The following is a 23,868-nucleotide window of genomic DNA, read 5'->3' as shown; positions in this document are numbered from 1 at the left end:
AGCAAGAAAAAGGTATAAATGGCCAGAAGAAGAAACCAAAGTTGTCAGAAGGCCTCTTAGAAGATGTATCTTTAAGCGATATTCCATTTTATTGAGGGGGAAAACTGAGGGGGATAAGTTGTGTCCTGAACAACTTTCCTATTACAAAAGCAATGCTGATGGTCAACACTTAACTCCCCCTGGACAGATGTAGGCCTGGGGCCACTTCTGTGGAGAAGAGAACAGAATGACCTCCAAGGCGTCTCCCATTGCTCTTCCCACTGTTTTTCATCCCACTGGGGGAAAAGAGGAAAGGAGAAGTGCAGGGACAAGGGACTGAATGTTACTGTCAATTGTTTAAAAATTCAGATGGTATTTGTTTTATTATCCTTTATATACCTCTCAAGGGGCTTCCCTAGTAGCTCAGCTGGTAAAGAATCCACCTGCAGTGCAGGAGACCCTGGTTCGTTGGGTTGGGAAGGGATAGGTTACCCTTTCCAGTACTCTTGGGCTTCCCTGGTGGCTCAGATGGTAAAGAACCTGCCTGCAATGTGGGGGACCTGGGTGCGATCCCTGGGTTGGCAAGCTCCCTTGGAGGAGGGCATGGAAACCCACTCCTGTATTCTTGCCTGAAGAATCCCCATGGACAGAGGAGCCTGGAGGGCTATAGTCCAAGGAGGCAAAAAGAGTCGTACACGACTGAGCAACTAACAGCACAGCATACCTTATATATATCATATATTTTCTAATAACATTTTATAGTAAGAGTATTGAAAAGATAGTGAAAACCAAATCAAATCAAATATCCAAATGAAAAAGTAAAAAATACTTAACATAACACTGCATCAAAGTCCAAGCATAGTAAACCCATTGGGAGACATGTTCTTCAGACTTGTACCAGTGCCTGGCACCCCTGGACTCTAAGTTTCAAGATGGGCACAGATTCCAAGAAGTCTGAGGTTCTAAGAAAAAAATTCTGGATTCAAAGTCATTTTCCAGAAAATCAAGAGGCCTAGGAAGCCTCAGGGTTAGAAAGCTGAAGTGCTAGCAGGTTAATTGCTAGCCCTCAGTTTCTTGCTACCAGTTCAGCTCACAACAAAATACTCACAACAGGGCACTTGCCTAATGCATGGCTGGGGTGGTGATGGAGGGTGTGACCCAAAGTTGTCCAATGATGACTCTGCAATCCAGTGTCTGGGGAAAACTAAGCAGGCCTAACGAGGATTAAAGAGATATCAGGTAAAGATGGAATACTGGGAAAAAAGCAGAGGTTAAAAGATGCACTTCAATCAGACCACAACTCAGGAGTGTGGTCATGCTATGGTGGAGTCGAGGGTGATGGTGGGAGAAGGGGGCTGAAAAAAGAGAGAAGAATGACTCTATGGGGGGATCAAGGCAGGCTTGATTAGGAGGGAATTTTCCTAAATGGATATAATCAGGCTTGAGGCTAAAAGCTGTTTCCTGAGGCTTTCTAGTCCCTCAGCCTGGGGTTTTTGCACTCCTTGTCTGCTTTCCCGGGTGTAGACCAGGGACTCATTTCTAGGTACAGTACATCTCATACTCCTTAGGATACAGATTTCATTGAGGAGGAGAGAAAGCCCTAGTTACCTTATTAAGCGTTTCCTAACTGATACACTCTCCACTTCCTTGCAGGAAGCCATTATCTTGTGGGTTTAAGGTTCCCACTGAGTTTGCTAAACCCTTACCCTCAGGTTCACTTAGGAGGCGAGAATAGACAGCCCTGACACCAGGCTGACCCAAGGGAATAGAACAGCTACTTCAGGGTTCATCTCCAGGTGAGGGGATGAAGGAAGGACCAAATCTAAGCTCTGGTTACAGGGCAGTGGGAACACCTGCCGATCATAAAACATTATCTGTCAAGGTTTTGGCCCTCCAACCCACAGAAACACAGGAAGAGGGTAGGAGAGGAATTTTATTCCTTCTGATACCCACCCCAGAGAATAACAATCCCCATCCCCCACTCCATCCCAAAGGCCACCAACCACAGTAAAGAGCACCAAAGGGAGGGTCTAAAAGAAAAGATTGACCAAGGGTTGTGAAAGGCTGTACTAGTCCCTTTCTAGAAAGGAAAGGTGGGCAGTGGATATGAGACAAAAGCTAAGGAAACACTTGGCCAAATCAGCTTTCTTCCTTCCCCACTTCCACTGAGTTTAGTTCCAGAGTGGCTTTTTAAGACTTGTGGGAGCACAAAGCAGAGGAAATATTCAATTCGAACAGGTTGAGTTTGAGAGGTCTATTAGACATTTAAGTGGAAATGTTGAATGAGCAATTGGAAACACAGGCGGGGGGTTTAAGAAAATCCAGGCTGGAGATACACATGTAAAGATGGTGTTTAAAGCCATGAGATGGAATGCAATCGCCAATAAGAGTGAATGTGGGTAGAGAAGAGGACCAAGGACTGAGCCCCAGAGAGAGTGCAGAAGAGAAGGAATCAGCAAAGGAGGTGTGAGGAAGTAACCAAGAAGCTGAAGATAAAGCCAAGAAAGGGCACAGCTCTGGAAGCTAACGGAAGACAGTGTGTCGAGAAGGACTGCATGACCAACTATATCAAACACTTCCTGTAGATCAAAAAAGATAAGGACCTAGAACTCACTATTGGATTTTGCAAGGAGACAGTCAGCAATGACCTTTGCAAGAACAGCTTCAGTAGAGGGGGAAGTCAAAACCCCACTGAAATGGTTTTAAGAGAGAACAAGAGAGAGATTGAACATCATGAAAACAGATAGCTCTTGAAAGGAGTTTTGCAGCAAAGGGGGCAAAGAAGTACAAGAGTAACTTCTGGGTAAAGCAGGATATCAAAGGAAGGATTTTTAAGATAGGAAAAATAGGGCTTCCCTTTCCTTCTAAGATAGGAAAAATATCAAAAGAAGGATTTTAAAGATCGGAAAAAACTAGAAAAATCCTATCTTAAAGGAGTTTTAAGATAGGAAAAATAGGTGGCTCAGTGGTAAAGAATCTGCCTGCCAATGCCACAGACACAGGGTCAATCCCTGGTCCAGGCAGATACCACCTGCTGTGCAGCAACTAAGCCCATGTGCCACAACGATTGAGTCTGTGTTCTAGAACTTGGGAGCCACAACTATTGAGCCCATGCTCTGCAACAAGAGAAGCCACCATAATGAGAAGCCTGTGCTCCGCAACTAGAGAAAAGCCAGCACAGCAACAAAGCCCCAGCACAGTCAAAAATAAATAAAATTTTAAAATATGGAAAAAATAATAGCACATTTGTACACTAATATGATAAACTTATACAAGGCAAAAAGTTAGAGAGGGAAGAATTACTGGAGCAATTTCCTTATTAGATGACATGGCATCTAACTGCACAAATAGAGGAATTGTTTTTGGATAGGAAGATGGCTAAGTTATCTATGCAAACAAGCAGAAAGGCAGTGGATGAGGATATATATGTTAGTAGTAAGTAGAAGACGTAAGTCTGTTACAGTTCACTTTTTGTTGATTCTTCCCCCAACCCCAACCCCCAGCAAATCAGAAAGCAAACTTAAGGTGATAGGGACTTAAGCAAAGAGAAAAAGGCATGAAACAGTCATTTAGAATGATGGGAGAGTGAATGAATTAGGGAAGTATGACTGCCTGGCAGTATTAAGAGTGCATCTGAAGTTCTTGGTCAAGAATCTAAATTGAGGAAATTCCCTGGTGGTCCAGTGGTTAAGAATCTGCCTTCCAATGCCGGGGACATAGGTTCAATCCCTGGCCAGGGAATGAGGATCCCATATGCTGCTGGGTGACTAAGCCTGAGCACCACAACAACTGAGCCCATCCAGCCAAAAGTAAGAAAAAAAAAAATTAAACTGAAATTAGTTTGGCATGCTTTTTTTTTTTTCTCCCTGACTATACTTGGCTGCACATGCAGGTATGAAAAAGTAGAAAAGTTGGGTTTAACTGTATACAACACTTGAGATGGGCAATAGAATCAAAAGTGCATATAAGGAAGTGGTTATAATGATTGACCATAGAAACTGGGTAAGGAAAGGAAGCAGGACATCAAAGGGGTCAGGACAATGAAAGGAGGGTTAAGATCAATGGACTGGAGGTCTCTGTGGAATTAAAGGAATGTTGAGTCAAGGTAGAGCGAGAGAGCCAGAATGATAAGAAAAGGAAATGGTTAGAAAGTAGGATGTATAAAATTGAGATTACGGAGAGGTTGCGATTACTGGCTGATGACAAAGTCCACAGTAGATCCTAAGGTAACTTCTAAGCAGTGGCACTACTGACACTTTGGGTTAGACATGTTTTGTCATGGGGGCCATATCCTGTGCACTCTAGGATGCTGAGCAATGTTTCTGGATGCTGCACACTACGCTAGATGCCAGCAGCACCCACACCACAAATGGTAACAACCAAAAATGTCTCCAGATGTTGCCAAATGTTCCCTGAGGGCAAAAGTCTCCCCTGGTTGAGAACCAGTGCTCTAGAGTATGTCCACAGCAATCAGGGAACGAGAGAGAGCAGAAGTCAAGATAATTTGCAGAGTTCCAAAGAATAGCAAGAAGAGATGAGAAAGCCTTCCTCAGTGATCAATGCAAAGAAATAGAGGAAAACAACAGAATGGGAAAGACTAGAGATCTCTTCAAGAAAATTAGAGATACCAAGGGAGCATTGCATGCAAACATGGGCTTGATAAAGGACAGAAATGGTATGGACCTAACAGAAGCAGAAGATATTAAGAGGAGGTGGCAAGAATACACAGAAGAACTGTACAAAAAAGATCTTCACGACCCAGATAATTACGATGGTGGGATCACTGACCTAGAGCCAGACATCCTGGAATGTGAAGTCAAGTGGGCCTTAGAAAGCATCACTACGAACAAAGCTAGTGGAGGTGATGGAATTCCAGTTGAGCTCCTTCAAATCCTGAAAGATGATGCTGTGAAAGTGCTGCACTCAATATGCCAGTACATTTGGAAAACTCAGCAGTGGCCACAGGACTGGAAAAGGTCAGTTTTCATTCCAATCCCAAAGAAAGGCAATGCCAAAGAATGCTCAAACTACCGCACAATTGCACTCATCTCACATGCTAGTAAAGTAATGCTCTAAATTCTGCAAGCCAGGCTTCAGCAATACGTGAACCGTGAACTTCCAGATGTTCAAGATGGTTTTAGAAAAGGCAGAGGAACCAGAGATCAAATTGCCAACATCTGCTGGATCATGGAAAAAGCAAGAGAGTTCCAGAAAAACATCTATTTCTGCTTTATTGACTATGCCAAAGCCTTTGACTGTGTGGATCACAATGAACTGTGGAAAATTCTTCAAGAGATGGGAATACCAGACCACCTGACCTGCCTCTTGAGAAACCTATATGCAGGTCAGGAAGCAACAGTTAGAACTAGACATGGAACAACAGACTGGTTCCAAATAGGAAAAGGAGTATGTCAAGGCTGTATATTGTCAGCCTGCTTATTTAACTTCTATGCAGAGCACATCATGAGAAACGCTGGGCTGGAAGAAGCACAAGCTGGAATCAAGATTGCCGGGAGAAATATCAATAACCTCAGATATGCAGATGACACCACCCTTATGGCAGAAAGTGAAGAGGAACTAAAAAGCCTCTTGATGAAAGTGAAAGTGGAGAGTGAAAAAGTTGGCTTAAAGCTCAACATTCAGAAAACAAAGATCATGGCATCCGGTCCCATCACTTCATGGGAACTAGATGGGGAAACAGTGGAAACAGTGTCAGATTTTATTTTTTTTGTCTCCAAAATCACTGCAGATGGTGACTGCAGCCATGAAATTAAAAGACGCTTACTCCTTAGAAGGAAAGTTATGACCAACCTAGATAGCATATTCAAAAGCAGAGACATTACTTTGCCAACAAAGGTCCGTCTAGTCAAGGCTATGGTTTTTCCTGTGGTCATGTATGGATGTGAGAGTTGGACTGTGAAGAAGGCTGAGCACCGAAGAATTGATGCTTTTGAACTGTGGTGTTGGAGAAGACTCTTGAGAGTCCCTTGGACTCTAAGGAGATCCAATCAGTCCATTCTGAAGGAGATCAGCCCTGGGATTTCTTTGGAAGGAATGATGCTAAAGCTGAAACTCCAGTACTTTGGCCACCTCATGCGAACAGTTGACTCACTGGAAAAGACTCTGATGCTGGGAGGGATTGGGGGCAGGAGGAGAAGGGGATGACAGAGGATGAGATGGCTGGATGGCATCACTGACTCAATGGACGTGAGTCTGTGTGAATCCCAGGAGTTGGCGATGGACAGGGAGGCCTGGGGTGCTGCGATTCATGGGGTCGCAAAGAGTCGGACACGACTGAGTGACTGAAGTGAACTGAACTGAACTGAGAGAAAGTGATGGTGAGTCAGGAGCTAAAGTCCTCAAGAAATGAACTGGGATGACTCAGAGTCAGTGTGTCACAACAACAATGAAGAATGGATGATACAATCTGATGACATGAGAGTCAAAGCCAGGCTTTTTAGGGAAGAGGAGGGAGAACGGTCAGAAAGCAGTGATTAGAAGAACCAAGGACACGTATCCCCCATCTTCATGTGTGTGTCTGTTAGTTGCTCATTCATGTCTGACTCTTTGGGACCCCATGGACTATAGCCCACCACGTTCCTCTGTCCATGGGATCCTCCAAAGCAAGAATACTGGAATGGGTTGCCAGTCCCTTCTCCAGGGGATGTTCCTGACCCAGGCATTGAACCCAGGTCTCCCACATTGTAGGCAGATTCTTTACCGTCTGAGCCACCAGAGAAGCCACTCTGCAGTAAGAGGACTATGGGAGAATAGCCACCATGTGAGAGGGGTGGAAAAAAGAATCCTCAGGGGAAAGCCAGGTTTCTGAGCAGGAAGGAGAAAGAAATGCCCAGATAAGAGACTGATGATAAGGAAGAGTCTGCTGTGTTGTATTGTTAATCCTAGAAGGCACAGTGGAAGCATTCAGAATTGTGGAAAGGTGGGAAAAAAGGACAGAATAGGGAAATGCAAGATGTGCTCCTCAAACTGGAAGGAAGAATCCAGTGGGAGGTCCACTAAGGGGAGTGGTGGTGTAGAGGACACAAATCTTCAGAACAAAGAAGAAGGAAGGCTTCTGTTATTTTGTTAGCAGACTAGAACTAGCCTAGAGCAAAAGGATAAATTTCTGCAACAGTTTTAATATTAGGAAGTCAACCAACCAGATGCATATCTCTGAGGAGATGAAAAGGGGGTTTTCAAGGGTCCAGGAGCTAAGAAGGGTGAAAGTGATGTAAGGTTAGTCCAGATAGGTCTAAAGAGGTAAGTAGAATTCTTAGGGCCGATTAGGAAAGTGCTTTCCTCATTAGAAGATCAGAAATTAGGGTGATCTATGAGGGCCAGAGGGGCTCTAAAGCTTACACTCTGGAAGAGAATTAGAATGTAAATTCCCAGAGGGACTGAGAATTACCCCCACAACACACCCACCCAACCAGACAAGACTGAGGAAAGGAACAAGGACCAGTGAACCCTGAAAGCTAAAGTGATTTGACTAAGAAAAAAAAGGCAAAGAACTCTCTCAGGATAAGGAATTGGTGCTGGGTAAACTCATCAATTTACTTTTTCTTCCTTTTAAAAAAATTACAAAGAAACATATTGACAATATCTAAGTTCTACACTAAACACTTAAATTTAAATGCTACAGAAGTACAGAAGTAAAAGACTCTCTCTCTTTACCTCCAATCCATTCCTCAGAGGCAATCACGGTGAACAGCTTTGTGTATATTCTCCCAGAATATGTTTATATTCTTATATAAACATACACAGAGATGATTTTCCCCCTAAAATGGGATTTTATGTTTTTTCCTTTGGTCACTTAACAGTATATCATGGCCACCTTTTCAAGGTATAGAAAGGTCTACCTCATTCTTTTTAATGACTTCCTTGTATTACATTGAATGGATAAGCCATAATTTTCTCATATCTGCATAACAATAGGCATTTAAACTGTTTCCAATTTTCCCTGTTACAAATAAGGCTCCTTTGAATATACTTGTGCACATCTTTGCATGTTAACTCTGCAGATTACATTCCTACCTGCTCGATTAAAAACTGTCCTGCCAAAATAATGTATCAAGTTACCTTCCCACTAAAATTGTGTCAGGAAAGCCCAATTCCCCACACTCCTGCCAAAGTTATAATAATCAATCTTAATTTTTGTCAGCTGATAAAAGAAGATCTCATTCTTGATTTAATGTGAACTCTTTTTGTTTTGTTTTTCTGTTTATGCGGGGAAGGATATTTCAGTTTAAGGATAATGGGAACCAATTTCAAATTCATTTATACACATAAACATTGAACCAACAGGATACCATCCTTATTAAATATACTGATTCCTAAATGGGAAGAAATATGAGAATAGTCTACACATAAGCAATATTTCTGAGTGTTTATTACATGCCTAGACACTATGAAAAGTACCTAAGTATATTATCTTATTGAGCTCTTACAACTCCATGGAGTACATTAATATGCCCATGTTAAAAATAACATGGAAAAATAAACTGAAGGCAGATAGGTTAAGTATTTTCTTAAAGTCACATAGCTAATAACTGAGTAGAACCATGTTTTGGACCCAAACCACCTGAACTCTGGAGCCCCTATTCAGAAAAATTAAGTAACTTGCTCAACCAAAATTATATGGCCAGTAAATGGTACAGTCAACCCCGACTGTCAAACCCAGACCTGTCTAACTCGCAGAGCACACATACGTAAGGTATTTGTTTAGTAGAACTTGCATTATTTATATGAATAATGTAGTGATGGTGTGGGAAAGAATTTATTCCTAACCGAATGTGTTTTTTGTTTTTTCGATTCTGGTTTTGGTATTTTGGGTTCTGTTTTGTCTAAGGTTTTTTTGTTTTGTTTTAAGTGAAATTGCCTTGGCTGAACTAAATGCAGAACCACTGCATCCCATGATACCAGGGCATCATACCTTATTTGTGTAGTATACAACCCACAGGGCTGAATGTGGTGGCCCCAGGACCAGACACCAACTAACTAAAAGTGAAAGTGAAAGTCACTCAGTTGTGTCCAGCTATTTGGAACCCCATGGACTATACAGTTAATGGAATCCTCCAGGCCAGAATACTGGAGTAGGTAGCCTTTCGCTTCTCCAGGGGATCTTCCCAACCCTGGTTTTGAACCCAGGTCTCCCACATTGCAGGCAGATTCAATACTAGCTGAGCCACAAAGGAAGCCCAATTGACTAAAGACAAGGGGATATTTCTCCCACAATTAGGCCAAAAGAGCCAAGGGAAACAAAGTGTCCCCTAGTGGCTGAGAATGGTGTTAACAACTGCAAAATCTAGCTAGAGAAGTCCAGAACTGCTGAACAAGGGTAGTTGCTATAGTGAAATCGAGACATGAAAACTAATTGCTGCTCTCTGCCTAGAAGTGTCCGTTTTTAAGAGCATGCAAGACATATCAAGACTACTCTTTAGACAATCAGTGGTTCTATAGGAAACAAAGTGGAAGAGACAATAAACCTCACCCACATCTTGGGTCTCAAGAGTAAGATACCTACAGAGTAAATGAAAAAAGGAAAGGATTTACCTTTTAAAATTTTAGAATTTACCAAACTAGAGAAGGTGGTAGAGAAGGCGGGGAGAGTTCAGGATGGGGAATACATGTACACTCATGGCTGATTCATGTCAATGTATGGCAAAAACCACTACAATATTGTAAAGTAATTAGTCTCCAATTAAAATAAATAAATTTAAAAAAAGAGAGAGAGAAGGCAGGGAGATATACATAAATAGACTCAAGACTAGATAATCAGTCCTGGAAACTTCTTAGTAATCTTATAAAAGGCGCCCCTCCTCCGCCCAAAAAAAAAAACTAGAAAATTGGGAGAACCTTGAAAATGTTCTCAAGAGGAAAAATGATGCTAAAAGAAACCCAGATGTGGTGAATGTAAAATGAATGGAATTTTGGATTCATTCCTGCTGTCAGCCTCTCTTAGAATTGAGGCAAAGGCAATTGCAGACTTGGGAAGAAAGGCTTAACTTGACCAAATTAAAATGGCCTAAAGCCATGAAAAGACCATGGGTAAAACAGAAACATACATCAGTGGGCAGAATATGGGCCCGGAGAATCAGTACAGTAACTGAAAGAAACGGAGAAGATTCAGCCAAGGTAACTATGATTATACTATCAATCATCTGCTTGACTGAGAAGGGGATATTCTAGGTAATCGCATTTTCTAGTTTAATATTTACTATTTGTTACATATACAGATTATCAATTTTCAAAGAATTTGAAAGTATATTTTAAGATAAAAATAACACTAAAATAAAGACATCTTATCACTTTCTAATGACATGGTGGTGGTGGTGGTTTATCTGCTAAGTCGTGTCAGACTCTTGAGACCCATGAACTGTAGCCTGACAGGCTCCTCTGTTCATGGGATTCTCCAGGCAAAAATATTTGAGTTGGTTATCATTTCCTTCTCCAGAGGATCTTCCCGACCCAGGGATTGAACCTGGGTCTCCTGTATTGCAGGCAGTCTCCTGTATTACAGAAGGATTCTTTACCAGAGAAGCCCCTCTAAAGACACCCTCTAATGGGTGTTTATCAAAAGTATCAGTCATCATTACTGTCTAAGGATTGTGCAGAATCTGGTCCCTGTTACTGATATATCATAACTCTAGCTAAAAAGAAATAACATAGAAAGACGTAGGTGACACCAAATAGATTACAAAGTCCATAGAGTTGAAAGACACGATCTTTCTCAGTTCAAAGAACTTAGCACAGTAGGAAGCATGAGGAATGATATAGCAGTGGGACAGAGAAAAAAAGACCACATTCATTTAGACAACTCATCAAACTATCAGTTCTCTGGGAGCTAGGACTTTGTTTTGGTCATTGCTCTGTCACTGCCACTAGAACAGTGACTGGCACACAGCTGGCACTAACAAATATCTAAAGAAGGAATAGGTGCTGTTCTGGTTAATATGTCCTTTTCCCATCCTCTCAAAAAATATTTCTGGGAACAAAGAATGAATGTTGTTCACTCTGTCTAATATCCCTTTCCACATTCTTTACTTAGGGAAGTTCTTATCCTTTAAGGTCCAGCTCAAATTTTTCTCTTTTTCAAAGTCTTCCCTGATCCTCTCCTGCTGCCCACAATTCCACCTCCTTCAAAGAGCCAAAATCAAACCTACTTTATGCTTTCCTTCCAAAGCTCATTACTTAGACCCACATTTGCTCTCATGTCATTCTGCATTACATTATAGTTCAGTATATACATGTCTGGGACCCTTCTAATGGATTATAAGCTCCTTGAGGGCCAAGTTCTGGATTCAGTTACTCTTGAACTCCCATCTTCTAACATAATACCTTGTAAATAGTCATTACTTAAATGTCTGCTAAGTTTAATAAAACAGAATTACGTTCTTGGTGTCTAATAAGAAGAAAGCATATAATAGGTGCTCAATAAATGTTTGTTACATGAAGAACAAAACTAAGTTCCTGGCCTCAAATCCCAGGGTTGGGAGGCATCATGCCTTGGGGTTAGAGAAATGGTCTCTTTCTTGCCTGGTTCATGTGGCGAGTATTGGGCATTCTGGCACCAAAACTGTGGAAATAAGTTTGGGGGAGCTCTAGAAAGAGCCACGTAACTGACTTGGGGTGGGAGAGGAAAGAATGAAAAAGGAATGATTAGGGGCTTAAGCCAGGCAGACGGCCTCAGTGACGCCTGAGACTGGACACGATAACCTGCTGCTGACTTTGGGAGAGTGTAAACACCCAAGAGGGGAGGGATTGTTTAGCCTGGTCCAAAGAGCTAAAAGTAGGAGAAAGGATGAAACAAAGGATTGAAGATCAAAGCCCTGGGACAGGAAAGCTAACCAGGAGAAGCACTGGTCTCCTTGGACGGACAAAACAATGTCACATACATTTCCACAGATATCAACAAGTGTTATTATCCTCATCTTCAGGCATACAGGTCTACAAACAGATGGATTGCTGAAACTAGAAGAACTGAAACCTAATACAAAGAGCCTATGCTTGGAACAGAAAGTCCTTTTACCCTTATGCAAAATATAGCCCCATACTCAGGATTATATTAAAGCAGTGTCCAAAAAAACCATTGCTTCAGACTATACCCATAAGTAAAAGCTCCTCCAAAAGAAAATAAAAGAAGAAACAGTAGAAAGAAAGAGAATCAACAGGACTGGAATCCTGTGGTTCAGAAAAACACATACAATCTTCTATCCATGCTCTAAATCGCTGTTTTCCATTTTACACTAACAAAGTCACCTCTCAAAGTGCAGTTTGCTGAAAACAGATTCATTGCTTCCTGTTTCAATCCCTTCCAAGTCTGCCTGCTAGCTTCCCAGGAAAGTGGTAGTGGGCTTCAATGCCGCCTACAACATTCATAGTAAGTGCAGTGAGTGGTAGAAATAGAGAAGATAGGGCTTCCTGCTTCAAAGAACTTGTAATCTACTTGAAGAGACAAAATATAAATATGTGAATATAGCAAGAAAATAGCTTCAAGGAAACATATGATATATGCAAATGAAGAAGAGATATACATTCTGGAGAAGAAAAATAGAAATGGACTGACTGAAATCAATATATGGGTTTATAAAAGCTAGAAGAAACCTTAGGGGGTATTTTATTAAAATTGCTCATTGACAGGTGTATTAAACAGAAGCCCAGGGAACTTAAATATTTGTTAGTTCAAGTGACAAATGAGTGGAAGAACTGGAATTCAAGTCAAAGTAACACTAATGTTCACTGCAGCATTAAATACAGGAGCCAAGTTAAGGAAGCAACTTAAGTGTCAACAGATGAATGAATAAAGAATATATACATATACATATACATATATGTACATACACATACATAATGGAATATTATATATATGTTATATATAATATAATAGGATATTATACACACACACATATATATTTATATACACAATGGAATGTTATTCAGCCACAAAAAATAAAATCTTGCCATTTGTGACAACATGGTTGAATCTAGACAGTATTATGCTAAGTGAAATAAGTCAGACAAAGACATACACTATATGATCTCACCTATATGTGGAATTTAAAAAGTAAAACAAATAAAGCAAAATGAAAACAGACTTATAAACACAGAGGACAAATGGGTGGCTGCTTGAGGAGAGATGGGTAAGGGGGGGGCAAAGTAGGTGAAGGGGATTAAGAAGTACAAAATAAAATGTTTTATAAAATGTTATAAAATAAATAAGCCATAGGGATGTCATCTATAGCATAAGGAGTATGGTCAATGATACCGTAATAACTTTATATGAGGACAAATGGTTCCTAGACTTAAATGGTGATCATTTCATAATGTATACAAATGTCACGCCACACTTGAAACTAACAAAACACTGTATATCAACCATATTGCAATAATTGGAAAAAAAAAAAAAGTATTCTGCCTTCAAATCCAGGGCACATGACAAGAACTCAAGCAGAGAAGCAAGAATTAGCAATGCCTGTAAGGAGGAAGGTGAGTAGACTGGCTTGGCTGTGACAGAGGGTTTGTTTCATAGAGTCCTGAGAACTAAGAAGCCCCCCTCTATTCCAAAATAATCTGGGTGGCTCCATGTGAGACCACTTCTCTCCCTCTTCAGGAATGCTCACCATGCTTTAGGGAGCTCTGCGTTTCCCATACTACGTGTCCTGCTCTGAGATCTTATCTTCTGGCAGTCACCATTTTTAGTCCCAGATGCCTACAAGTCTAAGGACCCCCAAAGCACCAAGATACATACATGGCAAAACTAACCAAGAAGCTACTCCACATATGAACTTCTGGTTCTGCTCACAGTCCCGCCCTCCTCCTTTGCCCCCACTAACACTGAGGAAACCAGATGTACAAATAGTTAACAGAGGGGAAAAAAAAAAAATCCCACCCAGACCACTTGAAACGCGGCTAGTCTGGCTGGGCTTCGAGTCCGCTCAGCTACTGCTCCATGCCTGCTATTTATAGCCTCTGGGTGCCCAGCCCAGCTTCCAGGTCACTAATTGTGGCCCAGCCCTGAGCCAACCCCCACACCTCCTCCCCCGCCCAGGGAACAAGAAGCAAACCCAGCTTTGTCCAGCCCAGGAAGAATAGCCTGGAGTGAGATCTGAATCCAAGACCCTATTTTATAGGTTTTGTGGAAGGTATCAAAACTGTTCCAAGGAGTCTGCCCGCCTACTGCATATCTTGGGGAGCTGAGCTATCCCTTCCTTCTACACCAGTATCCTTTCCTGAATTCTTTAAGATCATCCAAAAATGAATCCTGAGTTCAGGCTAATCCATTCAGATACTAGGGAGATACAGGTTTTAGCTATCAAGGACATTAGCCAACAGGCCATAAAGAGTATGTCTCTTGAGTAAGTGTCCAAGCATTTGTGGATTGCTATGCTTGCCCCTTCTTGGGGTCTATCTGTTAGATGATCTACCCATTTGTTTGTATTACTACCCCACAACAAGACAAGTACCTGGGTACTTTTTAGTTTTATTAGAGTTCCATCTATAAACAATCCCTTCTGATTCCAAGATGCTATTACTTGAGTATTATTCTATCCTATGGCTTTTCCCCTAGGAATTCAGATGATTCTGAGGTGGGCAATGACCATTTTTGGATATATGAAGCTTTGTGAAGTTACCCTGAGTGGAAAAAGGTTTTTGTTTCATTGTTTTGCTTTTTTAAAAAATAAAGGCATACAGATTAACTGCAAAAAGACTTGGCAAAAAGACTCAGTGAAGCTTTCTGTGTTAGGTCTATATCCATGCTACATTGAGGCAACCAAAATGGGCCACATTCTCAACTATCAAGTATACCTGACCATTGTCAATGATGTTCATATTCAGAGCAAAGGATTACAACTAGAGGTGAAGGAAGAGGTAAGGGGCTTAGAATTAATGTGAGACATCTCCTTCCTTTCCTGGTTCTCCAGTGCCTAAACTTTGGTTGCTCTTCTTCTCAGACCGCCCAACAAGCTCCCAATCCTCTATGTCCCTCAACTGATACTGCCCAAGACTATACAGTCCAATGTCAGTCTTCCCCTTTTCACTTTGGGGTTCACTTGGGCCTCTGGATAATATGCCAGAGATTCTGGTTATTGGAGCCAGAACCAGAATGCTGCTGCTATGTTATCTCATCATCACCCACAAATACCAATTCCCAGCCCCAAATGGCCCCAAATCTTTCCTCCCAAGACCACAAGGGGAAAAAAGTTTCCAAATTAAAAAACTAAAACTGGCAACAAAGGTGCCCCATGGCAGTAACCTTTAAAACTGGCCATTAAAGTTTATAAGTCAGACGGGCACCAACGTGAACGATCAAGAAGAGAAAAACAGCCCCCTCCCTTGGGGACCTGGAGCCACAGCCTTCCCCCTAAAGCCACAGAGCTGATGTCACATGAAGTGCCTGCTGCCGTCAAGGGCCCTCTGTGTCCTGACTGCAACCACTCACGATGTAGGCAGCCTCTGTGTGCTGGAGGTGGGTGGGTGTCTGGCTGAGAATAAAGGAAAAGGGAGGGGAAAGGGGCACAGAATGGGGGTATATAGGAGGTAGGGAAAGGTGGGAAGGAAGAGAAAAACAGCAAACAACAAATCTCCTATCACGAGGGCTGTCTGCAACACCCAGGCCAAGAGGGGGCACGGCTGTCAGCCTGCCTAGGACAGTGGTTCTCGACCTTTTTTCCCAACCAACACACATGAGCCATACCAAATATTTTCATCGGCAACTATAGGTCATCATGCAATGACTCTTAACCATCCTGGGGTTGGTGGGGCACATAATGGAATTTTTTCGGTAAGGGTATGAAAAGGCCTCCAAGCATTCTCCTCACCTCCCCTATGGGTTATGTACCCCCTGGGAAGAATCATCAGTTTACAGAAATTACTCCTTCCCTCCTCCTCCATCCTTCCATGTATTCAACAAATACACATGCCAGGCATTGTTCTAGGGGCACTGGTCAGATGGCAATGAACACACAAATGAGATCCCTGCCCTCACTGAGAATCCATGCTTCCACAGGGGAGGAAAACAACATAATAAAAAAAGTAAGAAGTAAAATCTGGGGTATGTTGTGCATGCTAAGTCGCTTCAGTCGTGTCCAACTCTCTGCAACCCTATGGACCATAGTCCACCAGGCTCCTCTGTCCATGGGACTTTCCAGGCAAGAATACTGGAGAGGGTTGCCATGCCCTTCTCCATGGGATCTTCCCAACCCAGGGACTGAATCTGGGCCTCCTGCATTGTAGGCAGATTCTTTACCATCTGAGCCACCAGGGTATGTTGGGTAATGATAATTGCTAAGGAAAAAGAGCAGGGAAAGGGAACAGAAGGTACTGGTAGGGGTGGGAGTGAAATTTTAGATAGGGTGGCCAGAAAGTCCTCAACCAGAAGGCACAGGGAAAAGGCCTGGAGGAAGTGGAGGAACCAGCTAGGCAGGTATCTGGGGAAAGAGCATTCTCAGAAGAGGGACCAGCAAGTACGAAGGTCCTAAGGTGGGGCACATGTCTGGGATGTCCAAGGAACGGTAAGGAGGTGGCCACTGAGGCTGAAGCCCACATTCCACTGATCACAAGCAGGAAAAAAAAATGTAAATACATTAGTGAAAGGGGACTCAGGTAGTTAGGTAAGATGAACTTAGTATTAAAATGTTTCTCTTTATTTAAACAGTTCAGAGTTCTTTTAAATAAAATCTCACCCATTAACACAAAATCCTTCCAAGGAACAAAGGTCATTATCGCCTTAACTAAGGACTAGAGCGGGAAATGGCTAGCTCAAGAATTAATTGTTAAATTATTTTAAAGCTAGAAAGTAGAATAGAATTTACTCTTGATACCCAAGCTGATGCTCTATTATTCAGGAAGTCATAGCATATTAAAAACTGGAGGACTTCCCTGGTGGTCCAGTGGTTAAGAATCTGCCTGCCAATGCAGGGGACACGGGTTAGATCCCTGGTCCAGGAAGATTCCATATGCTGTGGGGCACAATGACTGAAGCCCACTTACCTAGAGCCCACCCTCTGCAACAAGAGAAGCCACTGCAATGAGAAGCCCACCCACTGCAACTAGAGTGTAGCAGCCCCTGCTCGCTGCAACTAGAGAAAGCCCACAACAGCAACGAAAACCCAGCACAGCCAAAAAAACATAATTTTTTTAAAAACTTAAAAAAATAACCTGGAGAAGCCTTAAGAGATTATCTTACACATTCCCCTCACCTTATGCAAGAAGCAACTACCAAAATTAGAATCCAGGGTTCTTGCATGAGGGTTAATACTCCTTAGAAAGCAAAGGAGGGGGATGGTACAGATTTTAAAAGAAGGGACCGTTTCTCTCAAATCTCACATTTCTAGAATTTTTCCTGCAGAGGAAGGTGACATCCTAATGATGATATTAGGATTACTGAAGGCTCAATAGTGTTCTCTGTCCCCTGACCCCCTAGAAAAAAGTTTGTTATCTCCACATGAGAGGCTCATTGCGCTTTATCTAGCTGCCTTCAGTTCAAGTGTCCTTGGTGAGACAGAGCCTGGCTGAGCCAGTGGGCTGCAGGTCTGAAGACCAGACCAAGTCTACAGTGTGGATACAGATAAACACACACACACAGACGCACACAGTCGGGGGGAATGAAGGAAAAGGAAAGCACACACAACACAACACACCAGGGCAGCTGCAGAAAACAACTGCTTGTTAAGTTAAAATTAAACTCTGCACAAATATTGACCTTTGGAGGGGACAGAAACTGGTCCCATATTTACCAGTTTTATAAATGGGACTGACCACAGCTGCCCCACGCGCTTGGCCGGCGTGATGGCAGGATGGGGCGAGGCCACGCTTTGGGGGTGGGGGATGAATGAGAGGGGCAGGAGACATTTTAAACACTCTCTTAAACGTAGTTACTACTGGTAGGTCAAAGTTCCCAAAAGCCTTAAAAGAGGAATTTCTAGGAAAGCAAATAAAACCGTCTCTGAAAGTGGGGGGTCAGAGAAGTAGGGATAGAGAGGGGAAAGGAAGTATCAGGAAGGAAAAACTGCTAAAAATAGTGAGAAGTAGAACAGAGATTGAAACTGAATGGAGAAAACACTGGGGAGCTTATCCTTTTGAACCCTGGCCCTTAGACAAACCAAGAGTCATAAGGTAGAAGACCAGGTGACCAACTTAACCCAGTGGAACAACCTAAATGGACTTGGATTGAGTCTTGGCTCCGCTGCTCACTTGCTATGTAACCTTGGGACATTTGGGGACCCCAGCTTCCTCATCTATAAAATAGGGGTGGTAATATAAAAACATTGCCCTAATTTGTGAATTATACGAAGCCCACAACCAAAAGACAATGTGAGTGTAAGCACTTTGCCAACTATAAATACCACACAGATATCAATCATAATTTTTATTCATTCTATTCCAGCTAACTGTGCAGCTTTATGCTCAAACTAGCCAATAAACTGCAGTCTCTAAGAGCAAAGTCAGGGGTCAGAAGGGAGAGCCTAAGCTTCTTCTGGACTTGTTTAAAAGCCTCCTAAAGGCATATACCTACAGGCTTCCCAGGTGGCTCAGTGGTAAAGAATCTGCATGCCAATGCAAGAGATGTAACAGACTTGAATTCCCTGGGTCGGGAAGGTCCCCTGGAGGAGGAAATGGAAACCCACTCCACTATTCTTGCCTGGAGAATTCTATGGACAGAGGAGCCTGATGGGCTACAGTCCATGGGGTCTCAAAGAGTCAGACATGACTGAGCAACTAACACAACAACAAAGGCACATACCCAATTCTTCCCTTGCTACAGAATGACAAGGAGGTCAGCTTGCTGAAATAGCCCCCCAAAGCCACACTCTCAGCTGCAAAGCATCTAGATAAGCAAGAGGAGAAAGGACTCATCAATATTATTTCCCTGAAAGCTGATCTCTGACAAACTAAGGTTTTTCAGGAACAAACATCACAGATGCAGGGTAACTTAGTTCTGTTCCAAACCTCTGATGTGTTTTTTACACTTTTCTTTACACTTGTGACTTTCATGACCAATGCTGCTGCTGCTGCTAAGTCACTTCAGTTGTGTCCAACTCTGTGCGACCCCACAGATGGCAGCCCACCAGGCTCCCCTGTCCCTGGGATTCTCCAGGCAAGAACACTGGAGTGGGTTGCAATTTCCTTCTCCAGTGCATGAAAGTGAAAAGTGAAAGTGAAGTCTCTCAGTCGTGTCCGACTCCTAGCGACCCCATGGACTGCAGCCTACCAGGCTCCTCCGTCTGTGGGATTTTCCAGGCAAGAGTACTGGAGTAGGTTGCCATTGCCTTCTCCGTCATGACCAATAAGAATACACAAAAAATTCCTGGATCCAATCTCTACATAAGGCATGACAACACCTTCCCCTCTAGTTGTGCCACCAAGAATCAGAACTCTGAAAGTATTTCAACTTTGAACAATACATGAATAGATTTTGCTGAAATTAATCACCAGTTTTATAGACAGCTCCTGTGCCTTTATGTAGCACACTATTTGTACTGTTTACACTCCACGCCTTAAAAGCATGGAGCAAACCAGTATCTATCACTTACGGCAAGTGAGAAAGGCAGTGATAAAATGGAAGTCCTTTACCTCCTCTGTGCTAAGCAAACACGTCACTGGTATCTTTCGACTCTGCTTCTCTTGTTCAATGTTTTACCTTAATATATTACAGTTTATATTGTTAAACGAGTGTCATAAAACATAAACAATGTACAGCACAACCATGTCAGCAATTCAGGAGGAATTTCCAACGCTGCAGTCTCTGTGGTCACAGGACAGGAAGATGACTTGCATTTGGTAGACCAAACACGTGCTAAGGCAGAGACTCCAAACAAATTGGGGAGGGGGAGACAGGAAAGAAAAGAAGAGAGTGGGGAAGTTACACTCCTTGTGGGGAATCAGTTTCCCTGGATTGTGACCCAAGAAGTGATTTTAAAATGGAATCATTGTGAATTTCTGTAACACTCTGGATTTACCCTTCTGCAGGGACAAAGAGAATGCCCCCAGGTCCAGCCACTCAGGGTCTCTAAGAGCTTGTGTTATTCTTTTGTCAAAAAGAGTCCTTTCTTTACTCCAGCCCCATCCTTTCCATAAGCAAAGGATTCCCCCCTGGAAGTTTTAGTTCCATCTTCTGTGAACACAGAAGAATCTAGGCTAGCTAAACTAGCAGATCTTCTTTGTAGGGGCTTAAGATTCCTTACCTGTTAAGCTATAGCCAGAAATGATATCATTTTCAAGAATTCTCTAGTTCCAGAAAAAGGGAACTAGGCGTTACCATAATTACGAGTGTCACCCATTTAATACTCCAAAAAATCCATCTTCACTCTAAGTGCCAGTGTTCCCAGGAGAAGCCTGAACAGAACGTGCCAGTCTGTCACGCTTCAAGATCCTCCTGCCTCAATGTTCTCATCCAGAGTAAAACCAGTGCTTCAGACACAGGGGGTGTCTTGGCTCAGAACATGGTGCAGGAGCTGAAAACAAGATCTTCAAAAGCAAACTGTTCTTAAGGGAAATTCACAGCTAAGTAAATCTCCAAGAAAATAATAAAGGTCACAGTGGGACAAATGATTATTATCCAGCAATTAGAAGTGACATGTCCAGAGGAAGACAAGTACATGATATCACTTCTATGTGGAACCTAAAAAAAAAGGGTACAAATGAACTTATCTTTTTTATATTCTTTAGGTACAAAACAGAAATAGGGTGACAGATATACAAAACAAACTTAAGGTTGTTGTTCAGTCATTGTGTCTGACTCTTTGTGACCACATGGACTGTAGCACACCAGGCTTCCCGGTCCTTCACTATATCCCAGAGTTTGCTTAAACTCATGTCCATTGAGTCAGTGATACCATCCAATCATATCATCCTCTGTCGTCCCCTTCTCTTCCTGCCTTCAATCTTTCCCAGCATGAGGGTCTTTTCTAATGGAGTCGGCTCTTTGCATCAGGGTGGCCAAAGAATTGGAGCTTCAACTTCAGCATCGGTCCTTCCAATGAATATTCAGGGTTGATTTCCTTTAGGATTGACTAGTCTGATCTCCTTGCTGTCCAAGGGACTCTCAAGAGTCTTCTCCAGCACCACAATTCAAAAGCATCAGTTCTTCAGTGCTCAGCCTTCTTTATGGTCCAAAAACCAGGGGATAAGAGGAGGGCAGGGATAAATTGGGAGATTCAGCTGACATACACACACTACTATATATAAAATACATAACTAATAAGAACCTACTACATAGCACAAGGAACTCTACTCAGTACTCTGTAAACAGTATATAGAGTATACCCTATATACTCTAAAAAAAGACTGGATATATGTATAACTGATTCACTGTGCTGTACACCTGAAACTAACACAACATTGTAAATCAACTACACTCCAAAAAACTTTTTTTTAAAACTGACATGTTCAGAGATGCTTGATGATAGGGTCTCTTAACCCTACCCACAGCACAGCATCATCTGTAAGAACCTCTAGATCCCCTCCCAGACTAAATTCAGGCTGTCCAAATTCAACAGAATGCAGCCCCACTGAGGACATGCAGTTGAACACTGGTTGTTTCCATGATCTTCTGCTCTCTCCTAGCCAAACTGGGAGACTGACTTCTCAGGGCAGTCCCGCAGCAGATCATGTTCAGTTCAGTTCATTTCTGTTGCTCGGTGGTGTCCGACTCTTTGCGACCCCAAGGACTGCAGCATGCCAGGCTACCCTGTCCATCACCAGCTCCCAGAGCTTGCTCAAACTCATTTATCAGGGCAGATCATGTATCAGGGCTGATTTCCACTGAGAAGGCCTTCACCTGACTAAGCCAGCAAAATGTCTTTCTGGGAGCCTTCAGGACAGAAGGGCACTTTTAATATCAAAGATGACAGCTCTAAAAATGTTCCGAGGGCTGTAAGAGGTAATGCTTATTCAGGCCTAAGAATTACAGATGAAGCTAGGGTTCCCAGAAACACTCTGATGTAGCCCAACAGTAAGGACAAGCAGGGGACTCTCACACAGGGCCTAGATAAGGCTGGGAGCAAAGAGAAAGCACAAAGAAGGGACTCACAGACCTGGAGAGCATTTCCATACACAAGTGCATATCTCTTCCCTATCTGAGGCTCAGACACTGCAGGAGTTTTTGACTGGGTAAGAACTATGTCTGTAACCCAGAAACAACTAAATTTCAAGCACATGAGGAAAGATCCTTCCCCCTGTAATCTCTGAAGCCCCTAGAGAAGTAAATAAGGAAACACTGCTCCTGGGTACCAGTGAGGGCTGCCCACTCACCAGCCCTAGGAAATGTCTGAACAGAGTCTTATTCAAGCCAAGGGAAAGCGCTGTTAAAATACACAAAACTCCTTTGACTAATGTGAGAGGGGGAAAGAGCCTCTATAATTAACAGAAACTGTCACAGGCATTGGGGGCTCCGACGTGTTCAACGCAAACCACTTGAAAAGACTCGGTCTTCTAGGAGAAGGCTGGGGTTTGTGAGTGGGGATCCAACAGGCTGGGGACAGCTTTTCCAAAAGAATCCACCATATTAAAAAGAAGAAGAAGGAAAAAGGAGAAGAAAAAAAACTGGGGGTGGGGAGCGGGGGGCGGGGGGAGGAGAAAAGAAAAACCCAAACCTCAGCTGAATATTTTTCCACCACTGGAACTAAAAAGCTGAACAGAAGAAGAAAAGTCCAAATACAACCAGTTTTCAATCAGGGCCTAATTAGAAAGAAAAGTGGCAGTGCTATTATTACAGATCTGGGGAGGAAGAAATGCAGTCAATGACTTTCGTTTGGGCTGAGCCATCCACTTGAAAGCTGTGATGATTAGAGGGACAATTTATGCTGAGAGATGCTGAGGGGGAAGAGAGCAATGCAAGAAGGGGCTGACTGCTCATGCCAATCAGGAGCCAAAGCACATTTATTGATCACTTGCAATTTGTAAAGCATCACATGAAGGGCTGTACAAATAAAGAGGAAGGAATAAAGAAGAATAAAGATCGTAACAGATGTAGCTCTGACCTGAAGAGGCTTCTAAACACTACCCCTGCATAAGCACCTACCTCCTAACCCTCAGCCACTATATACACATGCACACGTCTTCAGAGAAAATTTAACCTTGACTTCTTTCACACACAAAGTCCACTCTGACTGCTCATGTGGCCTGACTCTGCATTGCTCCCAGCTCCCTCCTCATTTCCATACATGAGACACAGAGACTCCATGAGGAAAAGAGGCCATCATCCAATGTAATTCCTGAAAGAAGCAATCTGGATTTGCCTGAGCCCTCAAAAGAAGCCTGTCAAGGTCTACACCCTGGGTCAGACAGGCCAAGATCTTACATCAAGATGGGTAACCTCACAAGAGCTGAAAGTGTATTTTCTGCTTTCTTTACGATCCTAAAGGAATCAGGTCCATTTTCTAGGTAAAAGTCATAACACATGAGAACAAGCAGAAGGGAACTCGGGATGGGCACCCTGATACACACATGGCTATAGAAAGGAAAGCGGCAGCCAGTTCCATTCCGTATTTGCAATAGAACAAAGCAGTTTGATTGGTGGAAGCATGAAGGACTTTCTTCCCTTGCTCTGGGGTACCCTCTTCTTTGTTGATTTAGCTCAGGCAACTTGGAGGAGGGACAGGAAGGGCTACGCAAACATGTCACAGCCTGCAGTGAATAGGGCCAACAGAAAGGAGAGGCAAAGAACAGAGCTGAGAGGAGAGGAAAAGAGGAGAGGCCTCTCTTCCCATCCCACAACCTGGGCTCCATCCAACACAAAGTTAATTCCTAACCTCGGCTCACCACCCTGCCCACTGCTTGCATGATTTATCCCCCTATCTGCCTGCATCGCCTTTACAAGCCTCCCAGCCCTGCACACCATTATAAAAGCTGTCTGTGCTGCTGGCTCGACCTGGCCTGGCCCAGGCTCCT

At 42.9% G+C, this 23,868-nt stretch overlaps 1 protein-coding gene across 8 annotated transcripts in view; it reads right to left on the bottom strand.

Annotated features, from left to right (window-relative positions):
• The window catches only part of NHEJ1 (non-homologous end joining factor 1), a 92,269-nt gene that overhangs the window by 24,567 nt on the left and 43,834 nt on the right, over positions 1 to 23,868 (bottom strand). Inside the window, exon 6 of one of the 8 annotated variants that reach the window (XM_086339428.1) lies at positions 20,233 to 21,080. The exons of the other annotated variants lie outside the window; for them this stretch is intronic. Within the exon in view, the coding sequence (XP_086195554.1) occupies positions 21,066 to 21,080 (15 nt within the window). The 3' untranslated portion in view covers positions 20,233 to 21,065. Of the gene's footprint in view, positions 1 to 20,232; positions 21,081 to 23,868 lie in introns of those variants that run through there. 8 annotated transcript variants of the gene reach the window in all.

The sequence above is a fragment of the Bos grunniens genome, chromosome 2, assembly GCF_055505025.1.
Source record: "Bos grunniens cultivar Pamir isolate PY7600 chromosome 2, Bosgru_T2T1.0, whole genome shotgun sequence".
NCBI lineage: Eukaryota > Metazoa > Chordata > Mammalia > Artiodactyla > Bovidae > Bos > Bos grunniens.
This window is presented reverse-complemented; position numbering and strand designations above follow the sequence as displayed.